General features: G+C 41.0%; 3 protein-coding genes across 3 annotated transcripts; 1 reads left to right on the top strand and 2 right to left on the bottom strand.

The window, feature by feature from the left end:
* Nucleotides 1-1397: 1397 nt before the first annotated feature.
* On the bottom strand, nt 1398-3021 carry LOC127761579 (zinc finger protein CONSTANS-LIKE 3-like). The gene is made up of 3 exons (XM_052285890.1): nt 2317-3021; nt 2088-2213; nt 1398-1994 (listed from the first exon to the last, which is right to left on the bottom strand). The coding sequence occupies exons 1-3, from the start codon at nt 2935-2937 to the stop codon at nt 1695-1697; spliced, it is 1047 nt and encodes a 348-aa protein (XP_052141850.1). The 5' UTR covers nt 2938-3021; the 3' UTR covers nt 1398-1694.
* Nucleotides 3022-8115: 5094 nt separating this feature from the next.
* On the top strand, nt 8116-11205 carry LOC127762940 (CBL-interacting serine/threonine-protein kinase 21). The gene is made up of 14 exons (XM_052287485.1): nt 8116-8548; nt 8777-8839; nt 8929-9000; nt 9105-9212; nt 9336-9407; nt 9491-9544; nt 9614-9739; nt 9826-9915; nt 10012-10149; nt 10248-10355; nt 10453-10557; nt 10651-10713; nt 10811-10885; nt 10994-11205. The coding sequence occupies exons 1-14, from the start codon at nt 8387-8389 to the stop codon at nt 11066-11068; spliced, it is 1311 nt and encodes a 436-aa protein (XP_052143445.1). The 5' UTR covers nt 8116-8386; the 3' UTR covers nt 11069-11205.
* A 69-nt stretch (nt 11206-11274) lies between these two features.
* LOC127762939 (uncharacterized) lies at nt 11275-16205 on the bottom strand. The gene is made up of 15 exons (XM_052287484.1): nt 16034-16205; nt 15554-15633; nt 15338-15455; nt 15077-15255; nt 14368-14450; nt 14090-14274; nt 13935-13996; nt 13641-13749; nt 13428-13556; nt 13166-13285; nt 12944-13064; nt 12227-12383; nt 12058-12130; nt 11844-11971; nt 11275-11698 (listed from the first exon to the last, which is right to left on the bottom strand). Exons 1-15 carry the CDS (start codon nt 16098-16100, stop codon nt 11576-11578), a joined length of 1734 nt encoding a protein of 577 aa, XP_052143444.1. The 5' UTR covers nt 16101-16205; the 3' UTR covers nt 11275-11575.
* Between the last annotated feature and the right edge of the window lie 2621 nt (nt 16206-18826).

Raw genomic sequence — 18826 nt, 5'->3', positions numbered from 1 at the left:
CTTATGAGTTATGAGTTATGATTGAGTAATTAATTAAAATAATAATATGCAAAAATAATAATTAACATATTTCAGTGAATAATACAGTGCTTACAAGTGAATATGTGTATATTATTTGCCCCCATACAATTAATTAATTTGTTAATTTCAGTACTGCAGTAACTTACAAAACTTTGGTCAATTCTAAAATAATGTTCAAAATGTAATGAATCATTGATGATGTCAATATGTAAGAACAAGTAATTCTTCTGAAGGCATCACGTGGGAGCTCAAGAAACGTTATTGTGATCATCCGTAATCCGTAAGATAAAAAGTACGAAAGGCTTGTACTCCCTCCGTCCCACAATATAAGGGATTTTGAGTTTTTACTTGCAACGTTTGACCACTCGTCTTATTTAATTTTTTTCAAATATAAAAAACAAAAAGTTGTGCTTAAAGTACCGTAGATAATAAAGTAAGTCACAAATAAAATAAATAATAATTTAAAAAAATTTTAATAAGACGAGCGGTCAAACGTTGTAAGCAAAAATTCGAAATCCCTTATATTATGGGACAAATGGAGTAGCATCTAAAAAACCAAGGGTTTGTTTGACAGAGCTCACATCCACCTATTTTAAAACTATAATTCAATCAAAATGTTTAGCTTCGCTCAAAAAAATAAAATGGGCTAAAAAGATCTTTAGAAAATGAACTAAGGTAGATTAGTTTTAGCGCCAGTCCACAGCTCTATTCCAAAATCTACTCCTAAAGCGAAGTGAGCTTAGCTCAACAAGTTAGGTTTAACCAGTCCATCCGGGTTTAAATCATAAATTTGACACAATGCTTGTATTTACGGTTAATTATTCTTAAAATTATTTTTATTAATTTTTGGGATTATGAGTTTTATTATCAATTAGGTTCGTTCTGAGTTGGCAAAAGCTGAGAGCCAACTCACAGGCATTTCTGGGCCGAACGAGCGCAACGGCCCATTTTCTTTATTTTAGACTTGGGGCTCCATTTAAAGTGCAGGGCCTTTCAGAAAAAATTTTCAAGACTACATTAGAGTTTGGACCTAGTTTTTTTTTTCAAATTACATCGCAACGTAATTTGAAAAAAAAATAATCTGCAAAATAATAATTTTACAAGAGACCAACACACGTGCTTGTAATAATTCAAACCGAGGTCTCTTGTAAAATTATTTTTTTTGCAGATTATTTTTTTTTGAACCTGAACTATTTTTTGCAGATTTTGCCACTACTATTCAAGTCAAGCATGTCACGATCTTGATACTAGTAGTAAGTCGCCGGCCGTCCCATCAATAATTTATCACACAAACAATCGAGTATTTAATCTCAATCCAGATCTCGCGCGTAATCGATCGCATGCATGTTAATTAGAAACTGGATGAGATCGATCGATTTTGCCCAAATATTTTTCTTCATCATCATCATCAGATCGGTACTACAAACACCATACATACAGAAAATCCAGATTAACTACAACTAGTTATAGCCGTTCTAGCAAACACGATTGCAGAAACTAGCCTAAAACTCAATCAGGCTAGCTAAAAAAAACTTTCAAGTTTGTGAATTGTGATCAACTAGAACTTTGGCTAATCCTATGCATGGTGAATTGAAGTACTACGTTGTACGTATGCAACGCCAGCTTGATCAATTTGCCAGCTCAAAAAACGTTCAGATCGATGAGCTAGAACACTAGAAGGTAGGCACGACGCCGTAGCCGGCGAAGTCGAGCATGATCTGCGGCGGCGGCGCGGCGGCGTCGTGGTCGTCGGCGCGCTTGGCGAAACGGCCCTTGACGCGGGGGCGCGTCTCGGCGTAGGCCTTGCGCGACGCGTACCGGATCGTCTTCTCGAACCGCCGGTTCTTGCGCTTCTCCCGGTATCGCATCAGCCGCGCCGCTCTCCCCTCCGCCGCGTACGCCCTCCCGGCCGCCGCCGCCGCGCCGTCGCTCATCTCCGGCGCCGCCACGCCCATATCCATCGACGAGGACATCTGGTTACAGAAAAAACAGACTAGTTAGATGGTTGGATCTTGATAAAACTTGAGGTGATTTCTTGTGTTCATGGCGTGCTTGCGAGAGCTTACGCTATGGCTAGGGGTCGAGGCGTATGGCAGGTAGGCCGCCTTGGACTGCGCGAAGTCGAGCTCGATGATTCCGCCGCCGCCGCCGCAGATGGCGTCCGGCACCAGCCCGACCTCCGACGACGAGCCCTGCTCGATCGAAAGAAATACAAATTGGAAATGTAAGCGATCGATCGATCGAGTATGCAAGGTGTTCTTGACGCGATCGAGGAAGAGAAGGGCAAGAGCTTACGCTGTTGCCGAGGGAAGCCGCCGTGTAGGAGCTGTACGACGGTTTGACGGCGGCGCCGCCGCCACCGGCGAAGCCCAGCTCCATCGCGGGACCGGCCGATCCGTTGTGGTTGGGCACCACGCTGTCGGCGTGAGGGAAGCGCGCGAGCTCGGGGGAGCCGCCGAGGTACGGGTCCATGAAGTCGGCGAACAGGAAGTCCAGCTTCACCTCCTTGCCGCCGCCGCCGCCGTCGACGGCGGCAGCGGCGTCGTTCTCCCCGCCGAGCAGGAGCGCGTCCGGCGGCGGGGCGGCGGATGACCCGATCGGATGCACGGGGACGCGCTCGTGGCGGCGGGCCAGCGGGTTGGCGTCGTGGATGTCGGAGTCGCAGGCGGCGCACAGCGCCGCCGCGTCGGCCTTGCAGGTGACCGCCGCCGGCGCGAGCTCGCACACCTCGCACACCCACACCCTCTCGTGCCCCGCCCTCCCATGCTCCGCGTCGCACCCCGCGCACAGATACCCACCTCCGCCGCCGCCGCCGTCGCACGTCCGGCAGTGCACCGCCGCCGGCGCCACCGCGCACGCGCCGCACCGCCTCCCCCCAACCCCCCAGTACCTTCCCAACCCTAGCTCCATCTCCATCACCAACCAAGCAAGCGAGCTCGACGATGTCGCCACGAAGCAAAGCTAACGACGACGAGCTCGCGGGCGCGGCGAGGCGTGCACTGGTCTCCCGCTTTATAAGCGAGGAATCGAATGCAAGTGGATTTTGATCTCTCAGGGCGATATCGCTGCACCAAAAATTAAAAAAATATATTAACATATAATATATCACTCCACTAACATATAAATAAAAATGTAACTTTTATATCTCGCAAGTCGCAACGAAAAAACAATTTTAGCTCAATATACGTTAGCTAGCTGCGATTTAATTTGTTTTTTCGTTACGAGATATAGAAGTTGAATTTAAACTTATATGTTTGTGGACTGTTATATTAAATATTAATATACTTTTTAATTTTTTTTTAATTTTTTATAACTATTTAAGTGACATATCAAGAAGAAGGGAAGTTTTCCGAATCGAATGGTTTATTGGGTGGGTGAATTTCCCGGGGTTTATTTAAGCGGTTTGTTTGGGAGGGAGAGGATGGGATTGGTAGGTGGGGGTAGGATGGTGACGTGGCGGGTGTGGGGGACACGTGGACGGCCGCGAGCCAAGCGAAAATTGTGGAGAAAAATAAAACGGTTTCGTCTCGTGGCCTCGTGGGAGGAGGGTGGTGGGGGCCCACCTGTCGCTTCTGGGCCATGTGAACGGTGGGGCCCACCCACTGGCGCCAACCAAGACGCCACTGCTCGACGGATTTGGGACTAATTTAAAAATCTCCTGATCTGATTAGTAGACATGATTAGGCCGAAAGGTGTGGATAATCGCATCCAGGTCTGGTTATAAGCAGCATCGCTTATGATAATATAGCCTTTGCATGTGTCTGCACTGTAGAGGACGCAAGCAGCTACTATCTCCATATTATTTTAATGTAGGGTGTAGCTATATTTATGACGTCATATTTTTCATCGAAAAATAGTCGGCATGTATTTACATTGTAAGTCCCTAAATTACATATGTAATTTTAGTATATTTACAATGTAAATCTCAAAATTACATATGTAAGTACTAAAATTAAATTTGTAAATTCGAAAATTACATACTAATTACATATGTAAGTGGGGTGTAAATAAGGTGTAACTATCGACTGTAGCATATGACGCTATATTAAAAATCGACTGTAGCATATAGCGCCATATTTCTAGCAACTCCGTTTAATGTATGACGCTGTTGACATTTTTTTCAACGTTTGACCACTCGTCTTATTCAAAAAATTTATGTAATTATAATTTATTTTATTGTGACTTAATTCATCATCAAATGTTCTTTAAGCATGAGATAAATATTTTTATATTTTCACAAAAAATAAATAAAACGAATAGGATAAAAAGTCAACGGCGTCATACATTTAATCTATATTAAAATACGGAGGGAATACTACTTGCATCGAAACAGATCAAGTTCTGATCTGTTCTACAATAAAAAAAATGTTTGAAAAAAGAGTTTATCTTGCTTAGTGAATAGTACTCCCTCCATCTACTTTTGATAGTCATATTTCATCTTGACACACAGACCAAGAATAAGTAATTCTACTTATCATCCATTTAAACATGCTATTAGTCATTCCTCGTAAATAAGCGATTCATTAATATTTACATTTCTCAATGCCCATGTAGTCAATCATGTGTGTAAGAATGGTGAGTCACGTATTAAATTCGAGAAAATCATTAAGATGATAGGTTGTTGGATTGAAATATGCCTATCAAAAATAAACTTTTTAGATTTGAAAATATGACTATCAAAAGTAGATGGAGGGAGTAGTAGTGATTAGTGAGAAATTATGTGTCACAAAATACTAGTGGATGAGAAGATCCGGGGTGGAGATATTAGGAGAGCGGCAAGTCGACCGGGGGAGGCATCAATCAACGTCGGAGCATTTAAATCGATTTTTGCAAAATGAGGTTGGAAGAGACAAAGATTAGCTTTTACGGGAGGAAGGAAATTAAAAGGGGGCGGTTTGACCTGGCCGTCGAAAGTTAATTAAGACGACAGTAATGACCGGCTAACCACCTCGATCGATATATAAATCGTCGGCTGATCTTCAGCGTTAATTAACCTGTGCGTGACTGCCACTGTCGACGAACGTCTATAGCCAAAGACTTTTCTCAGTACTCGTGCTACGCGGAAAATGAATGCGGGAAAAGATTAACGCAAGTAGTAGTAAAAATTGTGAAAATTCAAAGTTGGGTAGGCACCTTCATATTCATCGTGTCAGCTTGCTTTTAGTTTTATGACTATCTAGATACGAGAGAATTTCTCTCGAGGATATATGAAATCACTTTTCCGTAGTAAAATTTGTCGAAATTAAAAGTTAGGCAGGAACGTTCATTTTTCGTCTTCTCAGCTTGCTTTTGGTTTTGAATGAGAGTTGCACGTACACTTAATTTGTGTTTGTACCATAGAACTTGTTAATACTAATAAGGAAGTTGAGCTTTGTGTGCGTGTGTGTGTGGTTTGTGGGAGGAACACGTCGAGTGCATATGTAGGACGTGCCGGTCCGTAGCCGTTGAACGAGCCCAACACAAGTGGATATATCCGGTCCCTGCTGCACGTTAATTGCAACCCAGCTATACGATCTATTCAGAATCTGTCGTTCCGTGAGTGAAAAATCTCCGTTGAAAACGACCAAAGGAGAGGAGAAACCAAGCCATCTTTATTTGGATTTTTTGATACTACTGTAGTACTCCCTTCTTTCTAAAATATTAAACGCCGTTGAACTTTTTAAACATGTTAGACCGTTCGTCTTATTCAAAATTTTTTATGAAATATGTAAAACTATATATATACACAAAAGTATATTTAACAATAAATCAAATGATAGGAAAAGAATTAATAATTATTTAATTTTTTTAATAAGACTTTAAAAAAAGTTTTTAAATAAAATAAACGGTCAAATATTTTTTAAAAAAATCGACAGCGTTAAATATTTTAGTGCAGGTGCAGCAGCGACGTCAGTCCTGCGGGCAGCGTCCGGTGGTTCGCGCGATTCGGCGGCGCGCGCTCTCCGCGGCCCGGCTCGGTGGGAGGGAGGGACGGAGTTGATGTGGACGGGGGCGCGTGGGGCCGGGGTGATGACGAACCGGATGCCGTCATTTCGTCCATCGATCGATCGATCGGCGTCGCGAGGCGACCGACCGACCCATCCGGTTGCGGGACCCAACTGGGCGTACCTCCCCCAGCTGTTGAACGGGCACGAGTATCTGCGTCACGTGATTTGCGCTGTTCAAGGGGCAGCTGTGCTTCTTTACGAAATATGCTTCATCTCTCCCATAAGAGATTTAATAGAGATATAGGCAATTTTTACTCCTTCTTGTTGATAATATTAATCGCTCTGAATAGGAACATGATCTGCAATTTTTAATTACTGTTTATTTTATTATAATATATATTAAAATATTAACAAATACATGATTTTATTAAAGTATTTTTTAAGGTTAATATATGCACATGGCCTTAGTATTTATATAACAAATATTTTAGATGATATTTGTAATCAATTTTTAAAGTTCCATTGTAGTCTTATTCAAAATGACGAGTATTTTTATTCCGGAGGGAGTACTATTATTTAAGTTCTACTTCTTCCGTCCCATTTTAAACGCAGCCATGAATTTTCGTGTCTAACTTTAATCATCCGTTTTATTTAAAATTTTTATAACGACTATTTTTATTGTTATTACATAATAAAAATGAATAGTACTTTATGCGTAATTTATGTTTTTAAATTTGTAACAATATTATTAAATGAGATAGATAATTAAAATTAAACACGAGAACTTATTGCTACGTTTAAAATGGGTCGGATGCACTGCTTCTGCTTGATGGTGGAGATGGGACTGCAACGGAGCGATGAGGAGCCATCTTTTGGGAGTAATGAGCCATCAAGTGGATCGCCGACCGCGGCTGGATATGGGGTTGTATCACATTGAGCTGCGTGGAACAAGTTATGGGCGTGACTCTCTCGATGATATCTGGATCAGGCCGGTCGACTTAATTGATTGCCTTCACTTCAAGTCCGTTAGATGGAGATAGTCTACGGTTACGATTGGTTTCGGCGCAAGGAAGCGCACGAAACATACGCTAGATGCTCGATTTTTTTTTATTTTTATTTTTGTTTGTATGTCTTCTAAGCTCTGAAATGTATATTTCGTGTAAAATTATAAAAAATTTTCATCTCAATACTTTTCTACCAGCTTTATTTTAACTTTATACTAGTTAAATCCATTCATTTATATCTATACATGTAGTCATCGCAAAAAATAAATTATCCACAAATGTATTGATTTAGCTTCCGAAAAGGGACCGATCTTTATAATTAGAGCAGGAGACGATGAATATAACAATTTTTTTAAGGGGGAGTGGATTTTATACCTCAAGGGGATATCCTCTCGTTGTTTACATGTTATTCAAATAGTTATCAAAATAATTTAAAAAAAAGAAGAAAATGTATTAACATGTGATGTATCATTCCACAAATATGCAAGTTCAAAATCAACTTCTACATTGTTTTTTTCGTTGCGAGATGTAGAAGTTAAATTTGAACTTACATATTTGTGGTTACATATTTGTGGAGTGATATATCACATATTAATACATCTTCTTAAATTTTTTTTCATAGCCATTTAAGTGACATGTAAACAACGAGGGAACTTAACATCCTCTCGAGGGATCAGAATATTTTCTCTTATTAGAGGTAGTTATGAATGTGCGACTTTCATATGCTAGAGTTCAAATCCTGATATACATAAATATATATGTCGTGTAATAATAAAAAGAATATATAATAAAACATCCCGTCAGTTGGATTGGTCGGCAGCGTGCGTCCGTCCCGGCGTGCCGTGGATGCCAAGCCACTCTCGCCGGCTAGCTGGCCATTCCAGACGCTTCCTCCTCCCAACATCGCAACAGAGGCCCGGCCTTCGTTTCGGCGCTTTTCGTACGCAAAACGAGGCCCAAAATTAGCCCGATCTCGTTTGCAGCCCACCTACGCAAAGCCGGAAGTGGGAGTGGGACTCCCGTTAAAATTTCCGTCGCAGCGTCGGCCGCCGGCGACGCGAGGGCAGACGACGAGACCAAGCAGCCAGAGAGTCGATCGCCGCATGCGATGCGAGTGCGAGTGCGATGCGACCGGCAGTTACATCCCGGGATCACGCGCGCCCCGGGCGTTTCCGCCTCCAAACCCACCCCAACCACCCATCATCTCCTTCTCCTTCTCCTTCTCCTTTCCCTCCCCTCTCTCATTCTCACCATTCACCAATGCAGCAACTCACGCATCGCAAAACCTCAAAAAAAAAAAAAGTGCTGCAAAATCACGGCCATTTCATGAGCAGACAAGCACACGGCAACGTCTGCTGGTGGTGGTGGTAGTAGTAGGACTTGGGGCTCGTGTTGTGTGATTTGACAAGTTGGGAGAGAGAGGGAGACGGCGAGATGGGGTTTGTGGAGAGCATTGGGAGGTACAGGGTTGGCCGGACCATCGGCGCCGGCACGTTCGCCAAGGTCAGGCTCGCCGTCGACGCCGACACCGGCGCCACCGTCGCCGTCAAGGTCATCGACAAGAGGATGGTGATCCGCAACAACCTCATGTACCAGGTGATGATCATGATCATGATGAACAATTCATCTGTGTAATTTATCATTTGTTGTTTCGTGGTTAGTCCATTGATCGATCGATCCAGGCACGAATAGATAGATAGGTTCTTCTTTTTTAGGTAATGGAAATGATGATTTACATCCCTTGCTTCTACCATAAAATATACAACCATAAGTTTGTTCTTGATCGATCGTTAATTAGTTTGCATGATCTGGATTTTGGTGAAGGTCAAAAGAGAGATCACGGCCATGAAGCTCCTCAACCACCCCAACATTGTCAAGATATATGAGGTGATTAAGCTTGGTTACTAATTACCCGTATCAGCATCAGGGTTTCAGGAGGAATGGAGGATTATATTATACCTTTTCTTCCTGTGCAGGTGATCGCGACGAAGACGAAGATATGCCTGGTAATGGAGTATGTCTCAGGAGGGCAGCTATCTGACAAGCTAGTAAGACATCATGCATAATCAATTAACCAGCATGTCATTCTAGTCTGATTAACTCAGCTAATTTTTCTTGCAATTCCTGATCTTTCTTTTCTTCTGGGTTTAAGAGTTACCTCAAGAGGTTGGATGAGAAGGAAGCGAAGAAGTATTTCTACCAATTGATTGATGCTGTAGACTACTGCCATAGGAGAGGTGTCTACCACAGAGATCTCAAGGTCAAGAAATCAAGATATTGCTGCTCTCATTTCATTAATTGCTATCCCTGTTTTAATCATCTCGATCCCTTCATCATAAGCTATAATTTGCTGATTTATAGCACTTTCTGATGATGTAAACAGCCTGAGAACTTGTTGGTAGATAATCAAGGCAATCTCAAGGTATCTGATTTTGGCCTCAGCGTGCTAAAAAAGGTAAAAGCTAGCAAACATTATCAGCATCACCGAATGATTCATATTCAACTCTGAAAATCTGTGTTTAAATTTCTTTGATCCAGCCAGGACAGTTTCTATCCACATCTTGTGGCTCACCATGCTATGTAGCTCCTGAGGTAGGACAAGTTTCTTGCAGAAGTTTTAGTCATTTGCATTGCCAACTTATGATTCAGATTGTTTGACAGGTGATTCAGCACAAGAGTTATGATGGGGCAGCTGCAGACGTCTGGTCTTGTGGTGTGATCCTGTTTGAACTTCTTGCTGGTTATCTACCATTTCAAGACTGCAGCTTAACAAACTTGTACAGAAGGGTAAACATCCGAATACGATACCGCCTTTTACTCTACTGTCTGTTACTGATTTCAGATGTCCTAACTGAAAATATTTCTCTTGAAAGATATCTCGAGCTCAGTTTGTTTTCCCACAATGGCTCAGTGTCCCTCAGAAGAAGATTATAATCAGGATACTGGATCCATCTCCTATAACAGTAAGCTATGATAAATACTTATGTAGCACTATGTAAGCATTGGATGGTTGCCGACCTTTATTTTGCTGATAACACCATACCTTAAATGTTCTTCAGAGAGCAAAGATAAGCGATATTTTTGATGATAAGTGGCTCCAAGATCACTGCAATCCATCAGCAAGGATTGAGAATGATGATGATTGTGATGTTATTGAAGAGGCCAGCACAGACAGTGATAGCAGTCACAACACAGAGGTAATTTGATACAGTTTGGAACTTACTCCATTCTAGTAGTTCTTACCTCTCAACCAGTCTTTCCTGTTGGTAGTTGCTAAGATTGCCCTTGTATCTAGGTAAAGGAAACTGAAGAGATGACGGCAGAAACTGACCGATTCATTAATGCCTTCCAATTGATAGCGAGATGCAGTGATCTTGACTTGTCAGGTCTCTTCCAGGAGCAGGTGCACTAAGCTTTAGAATAGATTACTTTCACAAATTACCTACACCAATACACGGCAGTAAACTAAGATCCTTGATTGATTGACCGATGTTTTGCAGAAAACAAAGCTCGCCTCGCCACACCCAGTACAGGAAACCTTCGACAAGATCAAGGTTGCAGCCAAGGATGTGAGCATGGCAGTGAAGAGAATGAACAGCTCTCTGGTAATTCATCTCACCAACATATGGTTTCAGTTTCTCCAATGAAATTATCAAATTCCAGGTGAAATTTTTAGTCCAATTCTCATTATGTCACAGGTGGAGATTCAGGACAGCAAATTACTACCAAGAAGCAATCTTGATCTTACTCTGTCGGCCGAGGTGAGATATCCTTTCTGAAATCACTTCCATCATGTGTAGTGTGTCCTTTTTCTGTTGCTCAGGGATTGAAGCTTACCTGAAAAGTGAGAAATTGCAGGTGATCAAGGTAACACCAGCTCACTGCGTCGTCGAGGTGTCCAAATCAACTGGGGATCTGAGATCATACAAAGAGGTTTGTTAGTGTTATGATTTTGTTTCAGATCAATTTGGCTTCACCTCAAGATAGTAGGATGCACAATTTACTGAACGGAAATGCGATGCATATGATGTCAACTTGCAGTTCTGTAGAAGCCTATCAAGCTTGCTTAATGGTGGACAGCTGTCTGCAAGCTCATCTGATATGGAGTGTGATTAATCAAGTTATGTTCTATGAGTAGATGAATCAATGAATCTTCAATTATCACAAACTCAAGGAGTTCAGGAGCAAACAAGAGTGCCTACCGGGCAACTGGTGAGTGGTGACCTGAAAAAAAGGTGATGATAAACAGGACTAAAGTCATTCATCGCCCTTGTGCCGTAAATGCTGGTGCTGACGTGTTGTAACTTGTACCTTCAACTGTATGATAAACAAAACATGTTGCATGCAAAGGGAACATGCAAGCCATTTCCATTTATTGGATTTTTTCCCCCTGAACTTACAATTTTCATTATTGTGCTTTTCTAACCAACATCACATTTCTGAAGGATCTTATTGCCTTCTACTGTTTATACATTGTATCATCAGTTTGATCACGTAACATGGAATTTGGCATATGAGATGTCAATGACCCAAGAGAACATGGCAACATAATACGGTGTTTTCACAAGATAAATGAATGGGCAGCTCAGTGGTCACTGGAAGTGGTCAACTGGTCATAAGCCCCTACTGCAATGCCTGTGCCATAGCTGAGCGATGGGAGAGTTGTTGCTCATACAGGGATCTGAATATCTGATATTTTGCATCATGGTATTTCTTTACCCTAGGATCTGAAGATGGATATACAACCTACAAAAGGTAAAACCAGCAAAGAAAGCATTATTCAAATTAAGAGCGGAATGTATGCAGGTTGTTTAAGAATACTATAAATAAAAGATGATCCCAGTTACTAGTACAAAGGTTGAGACCAAGATGTGTTGGGACTTGGGAATACCTTCCCGGCCGCATTCAGTGCTTTCATTGCGTCGCGAACACCTGGAAACTTCTTTGCAGCAACAGCACCCAGGACAGCAGCTCCTAAAAGCACAGACTCATTCTCTCTAGGAAGTATTATTGGACATCCTGTCAAGTATATGTCCAAATTCATAGATCAAGAAATGAGGGAATTGAGATGGATAACTGTAGTACAACTGTACAAGGAAACTTGCCAGTTATATCTGCGTGCTCTTGGATATACAAGGAATTCTTCGCAAGTCCGCCACAAGCAAGAAGAGTATCGATCTATGACACATGAAGAAAAAGATATCATATTCTAGGCCTTTAAATATATGCCATCAGATCAAATTCATTTTGGAACTCTTCATAGCAAATAAATACCTTGTGCCCATGAGCATTGCAATGCTCCACAATATGACGAGTACCATAAGCAATGCCTTGAATTGTTGCTAGATAAAGAAGCGCCAAGTGCTTCTCACTTGTATCAAGTGTGAAGCCACATATGATTCCTTTGGATTTTGGATCAGCCAAAGGAGACCTAACCATTATAAACAGTGCAGTCAAGTAAACTGCATTGAAAGAATGCCTCAGTGTGTAAAGCCAGAGAGAGAGAGAGAGAGAGAGAGAGAGAGAGAGAGAGAGCATGGTGAATTTTATCAATCACTTTCATCCCATCTCCATTTCGCATGTCAAAATTGAGGGGAGAGAATGAACAAATAGTGTGCATCTCATAAAAAGTATCCATGCCACAATGCTGGTGCAGCATTAACTTTTAGCAAAAGCTGTACTGATGCCATATTATTTGCTTTGTACGTATATTCAAGGTGAAAAGAAAAGAGAAACACTTTCTAGCAACTTTTGTAACTACACGTATAAATGTTAACATGTATAACCACAGTTTTCACCACCTGAAAGAAATAATAGCTGTACATGCCAGAATCAAAGTTTCATTTTTCACTACAGACGGTTGAGATTCAGAATAGTAAAAGAGAAACTGTGATTGGCCTTGTCTGAGTTACTTGTGTGTTGCACAGGAAATCTGCAAAAAAGTGACCTAGATAGTCTGTCTTACTCACTGGATGTGTGATGAACTCTTACCTATTTCCATGAAAATCTGGGAGGACATGGATGTCTTGAGTCAGGGAAGAAATAAAAGAAATATTTTGCTCATGTGCCATAGAAAATAGTATCTTGTTCAGTAGCTCATATATGGATATTCCTGGACAGTTCGAACAGAAAATTATGCGCCTTTTACAGGTCATAACAACTAAAATTACACAATTGCATGCTTCAGTAAGCATGAAAAGGCATGATACTTACTTTGAGAAGCAGCATGATTAGCAAGAAGAGGAGCAGCAACATGGTTTTCAACAATGTAATCAAGTAGAGCACCAGTTGCACTTTGGCCACCTTCCGTGAGCCAAAACTCAGGAACCATTGCTGAATATGAAATCATGATAACAATTATTGACCATGCTCACCAACAATAGCAGAAAATCAAGTACGGAAACAAAATAACAGAGATCCTGGCAAGAACTGTATGGAGTGGAAGTAAATATGTGATCCGAGAAGGAAACTGTACCAGACCAAAATGGCCCCCAGACACCAGGGATAAACAGTTTGTTCTTTGAGACAGCCATATGGCATGTAGATGTCCCACAAACCAAGACCATGCGGTGGCATATAGCTTGTTCATCAGATTCATCAGACGCTGAAATAGAAATGTTTCACAACACATGAATATAAAGTTCTAGAACTGATTTCTTTAGAAAAATACAGATAAACCAACACTGACTGTCAGCTTTAGATTCTGCATCTGGCACACTTTCCATGACTCCAACACCACCAGCATGAGCATCAATTAGTGAAGTTCCAACAGGAATCCCAGGACGCAAACCTAACTCCTGAGAATTGGAGGAAACAAACATAAAAAATAAATACTGAGAAATAACTTCAGACATTTCTTCCAACATAAGAACAGTAGGCAACAAACTTGGTGACCTAGATAATAAGAAAAAAAAATAGTGCATTTCACATAATTCAACTTTAATAACATCACTTTTAGAAAATGAGCAGACTAGTTGCTTGCCTTGGCAGCAGTAGCTGTCAACCCAGAACCCAGAGGATGGCCAGGAAATGCAACACTGCGTCCTGTTTGGTTTGCGTAGAAAATTAGTCTGTATCTGAAAATCATGAAATGGTATGACGATTTAGCACCAAATGGAGAAAGTGTAAGCACTCAACCTATTTTTGCATGATTTCCTTCAACAAGGTCTCCCAAGCCTATTTCTTCCCAAAAGACTTCATCCCATCCACATGCTTCCATATCACGTGAATCTGATTCCTTCCATTGTTCCATGTGTGCATGCCCAAGATATGTCCATTTGCAAACAGTTGTGCATAAGCTGCGTGTGTCATCGCCGGTCGCTCTAAAAAAGGATTGCCAAAACAGAACATGCTACAAGTCAATACATATGTAATGAGAAAAAAAGAACCACACAAATTATATCCAGAACTCTCACCTATATGCTAACCAATCACTGAGGTCCATCCACCTACATACCATTGACCACGACTCTTGCAGATTTTCCTTTACCCATAAGAGCTGTACAATCAGATAATGCACATCAATATAAGTGCCTCCCCATTTCTCAGTACAAAATTGTGAAAAGGCCAAACTACGCATATGTATTCATAGCAATTTTAATAACTAATCCCATCCTAAAAAATAGTGACTGAATCTAAATCACTATCCATGCCCATCACATGATTAACGCCACCTCCATTCTCATAGAGCAAATTTGGTGAAGAAGCAAAAATGATTGGACTTCAGTAACATAAACAAGTGAGCATTGTGGTCAAGAGAAAAGCTTTACTAAGGCCAGCAAGAGAAGTGGGCATGACACCACTTTCCATCAAACCTTCAAAAAGTTGATATGTTCCACACAGAAACTATGCATATGCTAAATTGTCACCACGCATGGAGGTCTTTAGCATTTTAATGTTAGGTTTTTCCCTACCAGTGTTTGTCCTAGCACTTGTTCCCTGATTGGACCATTCAGTTTTCTAATATGCAGCCCAACAACTGACAACTAAGTGCAACCAGGCAATGAATACAACGGTCGACAGGAGCATGTTCAGCAGTTTTTACTAATGGGTGGAACAGGAAGCTAAAAACTAGTACAACAATTGAAGTATCATATGCATGAGCAATGAAAGGACACCGATTACCTTTGGGGCTTGCATTTCTGGGGAAACACCCCCACCACAGTATTGCAATACCGGCGAATTGCGAGCATTGATTCGCTCAGCTTGGTCTACAGCCCTATGGTCCATCCACACGATGATGTTCCTCCTCGCATCACCAGTCCAAGAAACAGAAACAGGGGAACCATCAGCATCAACAGCAACTGCAAGCAGCATCCCGTTTGATCAAGCCAATGAAATCCTTGACAAGTCATGCAAGCATCTACTACGGAGATAAGAGCAAACCAAGAGAACAAGTAGCGGCGAAGCCAAGTCCGACAACATTCTCAGGCGCAACATTTGCCAGAGAGCACGCGTGTTTTACCGCAGCACACACGGCATGCCATATGTCTGTTGATGATTGCTGGTGATGAAAAGTTCAAAAACAGTCCAGAATTAGCAATACAGTACAACTCAGTATCATGCAATACATCGGATGGATTAGAACATAATCTCCTCAACCTCAATGCAGTCCTTCTCCTTCCATATCTGTATAGGACTGCTCGCCGACCCCAGCAGCTTACCCTTCTCATCAAAGAGACCTGAATGAATTTAAATTAAGAACATATTAGCAAGTTCATGCCTCTTGTGCATACACCAACTGAATTTTAAACACGTCCACTGTAGGAAATAAATTCACTGAACACGTATCCCTGCAATATCCCCCTTCCACCACAGCAAATTCTCGCATAATTCCTACTACCATTTTCCCCATGAAACCTATCGTTTTCTCTTTTTAATTTTTCAGACGACGAAACAATCAACTTTCCTCATCACTGGACATTCAATTTCTTCTCCGATTCCGAATTCCGCACTCCAAAAAAACAAAAGCATCTCCACTACCACTGAACAGCTAAATCCAGAAACGCATATGCGACTATCTCAAAGCGAAGAAGAGGTGGGGGTTCAAACTTCAAAGTGGGGGGGGATAGGATGACGGGCCTGCGCGAGCGCTGCCGGTGCCGACGTCGACTCCGAGGAAGACGGCGCCCCCGCCGCCGGGGGGCATGATAACGGCGGCGGCCGGCGGTCGTCGGGGGGAGGAGGGTGTTCGTCCACGTGGGCTTCGCCTGCGCCTCGTGTTTTTTTTTTTTTTTTTGGGATTTTGGTTTCGGTTTGATCTGATCCGGATGCCCGGGCCCACCGGTCAGGTAGCTGTTACTACTACTGCTCCTTTGAAAAGGAAAATCGTGTGAAAAACATTTGAAATCGCAATTCTTCGGTGTTCGAAAGTTCACTTTGGATTTGCCAAAGTGTTCAATTTTTCCCAATTAATCTGGTATAAGTTACTGACATAGTTAACGTATATATTTAGATATAGATATTTTTGGGTTGACAAGAGTAATTCGATAAAACAACTACTCCCTCCGTTTCACAATGTAATCATTCTAACATTTTTCACATTCATATTGATGTTAATAAATCTAGACATATATAAATTTAGAGCACAAGAATGATGAAATAGAGATAAATAGATAAGACAGTACATATATTTTAGTTTAACTGTGAGTGTTTAGAAGAGTTAAGGATTGAAGTGAAATGTTTAAAGATACATAGAGGTTGATGGAATTAAGGGATAATATGGGTAGAGCGTGGATCTTGAACGCTAATAAAATCAGATGATGCCCGCGCTTCGGAGAAATGATGATATGATTTAGATTGAAATATTATGAAACTAATTTGAGAATGGTGTATTAGCATGTGTATGTTTAATTTTAGAATGAAATAAATCATAGATATTATTACTATATGCTTGTATGTTTAACATGTGTGTTTAATGGTTGGTGTGACATGCTTGCATATAGAATCTAGGAGTACTAATAAATGCTATGCTTGCATGTTGAGATTTTTATTTGTTTAGTAGGCATTAAAGAATGGATGATGTGATTCACTTGTGGTAACATGGAGGTACGTATTTTAGAATGAGGGAATACAATATAAAAAATACAGGCACAATTGATCACGATATAAAATCACCGGAATTGAATTATAGCAATATAAACTTTGAGGGAATTTTTCTGATGGTTCAGGTGTTAATTTTTTTTCCAAAATATTCATGCACTAGGCCATTTTGTTCTAGAATTTTGAAAGCTTCCGGCCCCATCTCTTCACTTATGCTTATTCTTATCAGCCAAAATTTAAATTTTTAACGTTAAATTTAGAGCTGATTTTTCTTTTAGATTATTAAGAACACGTATATAAAAAATTTTATTCACAAATTACATTTCATTTGCAAATATAACGGCTCCGTCAATCTTTTCGAGCTCTAAAGTGTAAACATGAATTGTTCTATACAACTTATATGAAATTTCTTGCCGGATCTCTGATTCAAAAAAAGGGCCTAAAGCCCTTCGCCAAAAAAAAGAGAAAATATATAAAGTTGTTCCACGATAAAGACATTTTAAATTTGCAAGTTGGGCAGATGGGGCCAGGATCCACTTGGGGTTTGATTAAATATTCCCTCGAGCTGTACTAATCACATGGCGTGAATCATTATCTTATCCCCTTAAACTTAACCCTGCAAAAAGATCACCCACCCGCCGTCTGCCCAAAACCACGTCACCCCCCAACCCAGACGACGTCACTGTCGCCGCGGGCCCACCGGGCGCTACACCCATCCCTGTGTGTCTATGTGCGGTGGGCCCGACCTTTCGTGGGTCCGTTGTGTCGGTGATGTACTGGGTGGGGATGTATGGATATCAGAGCCCAGTTCGCGTGGTCGGGGTGGCGTTTTTCTCTGCAGTTCTCGCAGCGGTTTGCAGTTTAGCACCTCTAAGATGGGGTATTTCGGGAAACTGATCCATACAGTTTTATTTTGTTTTCGGCGAAAATTGTATGGAAATTGTGTAGTTTTAGTTGTTATGGCCTGTAAAAGGCGCATAATTTTCTGATCAAACTGTCCAGGAATATCCATGTATGAGCTACTAAACAAGATACAACTTTCTATGGTACATGAGCAAGATGGGATGGTTTAGTTTAGAACTACGGGGTGCAAAATTTGCAACTAACAAACATGTCCGCTTTACTTTTACTTGCTCCGTCCCATAATATAAGGGATTATGAGTAGATGTGATATATACAGTTTAATGAATCTGAACAGACGATCTGTCCAGATTCATTGTGCTAAGATGTGTTACATCCATCCAAAATCTTTTATATTATGGGACGAAGGGAGTATCGTTCAAAAGGGAAAAAAAAGGGACTTCACTAATATGTGTTGTTGTGATGCATTTGTGCATATGATTTAGTCATAAAAAATGTATTCTAGTGCGACTGAGGAGATAACAATAAGGTGTTTTTTTTATATCCAACTTTAAACCCCTCAGCTAAGTGGTGTTCAAAAACAATACAAGGGGAATAATGTGATGTAGAGTTGAACATATACAACTTTAATTTAAAAACATGCAATATTTCTCTAATTACGACAAGTCATACCAGAAATAAGGATAATGTGTGAAAAATTTAACTACAAATAATCTACAACATACTAACGTCACATGATACGGTATTATCATGAAAAAAAACTATCTTCAACACAAAAAAAACCATTAACTCTAGTCCAACAATCTTCAATGTAGCTTATTTTAGGGTTTTATTTGCTTCACACATTTACAAAGACAAAACCTAAAAACTTAGGTGTACATTTTATGACAACCAGCGGCAAAGGTAGCTCCCGAGCAGTTTGGATGGCTGCCCAGGCTCTGCAACTAGGGTCTCCATTGTAGATAGTCTCCG

Source organism: Oryza glaberrima, chromosome 2, assembly GCF_000147395.1.
Source record: "Oryza glaberrima chromosome 2, OglaRS2, whole genome shotgun sequence".
Lineage (NCBI taxonomy): Eukaryota > Viridiplantae > Streptophyta > Magnoliopsida > Poales > Poaceae > Oryza > Oryza glaberrima.
This window is presented reverse-complemented; position numbering and strand designations above follow the sequence as displayed.

Bases quoted from the DNA above. Each gene is read 5' to 3' on its own strand.
- LOC127761579 (XM_052285890.1), bottom strand. From the start codon at position 2,937: ATGGAGATGGAGCTAGGGTTGGGAAGGTACTGGGGGGTTGGGGGGAGG. The intron at 2,214-2,316 runs GTAAGCTCTTGC...TCGATCGAGCAG, and splicing joins CGGCTTCCCTCGGCAACAGC to GGCTCGTCGTCGGAGGTCGG. The intron at 1,995-2,087 runs GTAAGCTCTCGC...TTCTGTAACCAG, and splicing joins CCTCGACCCCTAGCCATAGC to ATGTCCTCGTCGATGGATAT.
- LOC127762940 (XM_052287485.1), top strand. From the start codon at position 8,387: ATGGGGTTTGTGGAGAGCATTGGGAGGTACAGGGTTGGCCGGACCATC. The intron at 9,001-9,104 runs GTAAGACATCAT...TCTGGGTTTAAG, and splicing joins GGCAGCTATCTGACAAGCTA to AGTTACCTCAAGAGGTTGGA. The intron at 10,714-10,810 runs GTGAGATATCCT...GAGAAATTGCAG, and splicing joins ATCTTACTCTGTCGGCCGAG to GTGATCAAGGTAACACCAGC.
- LOC127762939 (XM_052287484.1), bottom strand. From the start codon at position 16,100: ATGCCCCCCGGCGGCGGGGGCGCCGTCTTCCTCGGAGTCGACGTCGGC. The intron at 13,750-13,934 runs GCAAGCAACTAG...TCCAATTCTCAG, and splicing joins TGACAGCTACTGCTGCCAAG to GAGTTAGGTTTGCGTCCTGG. The intron at 13,557-13,640 runs GTCAGTGTTGGT...TTTCTATTTCAG, and splicing joins TGCAGAATCTAAAGCTGACA to CGTCTGATGAATCTGATGAA.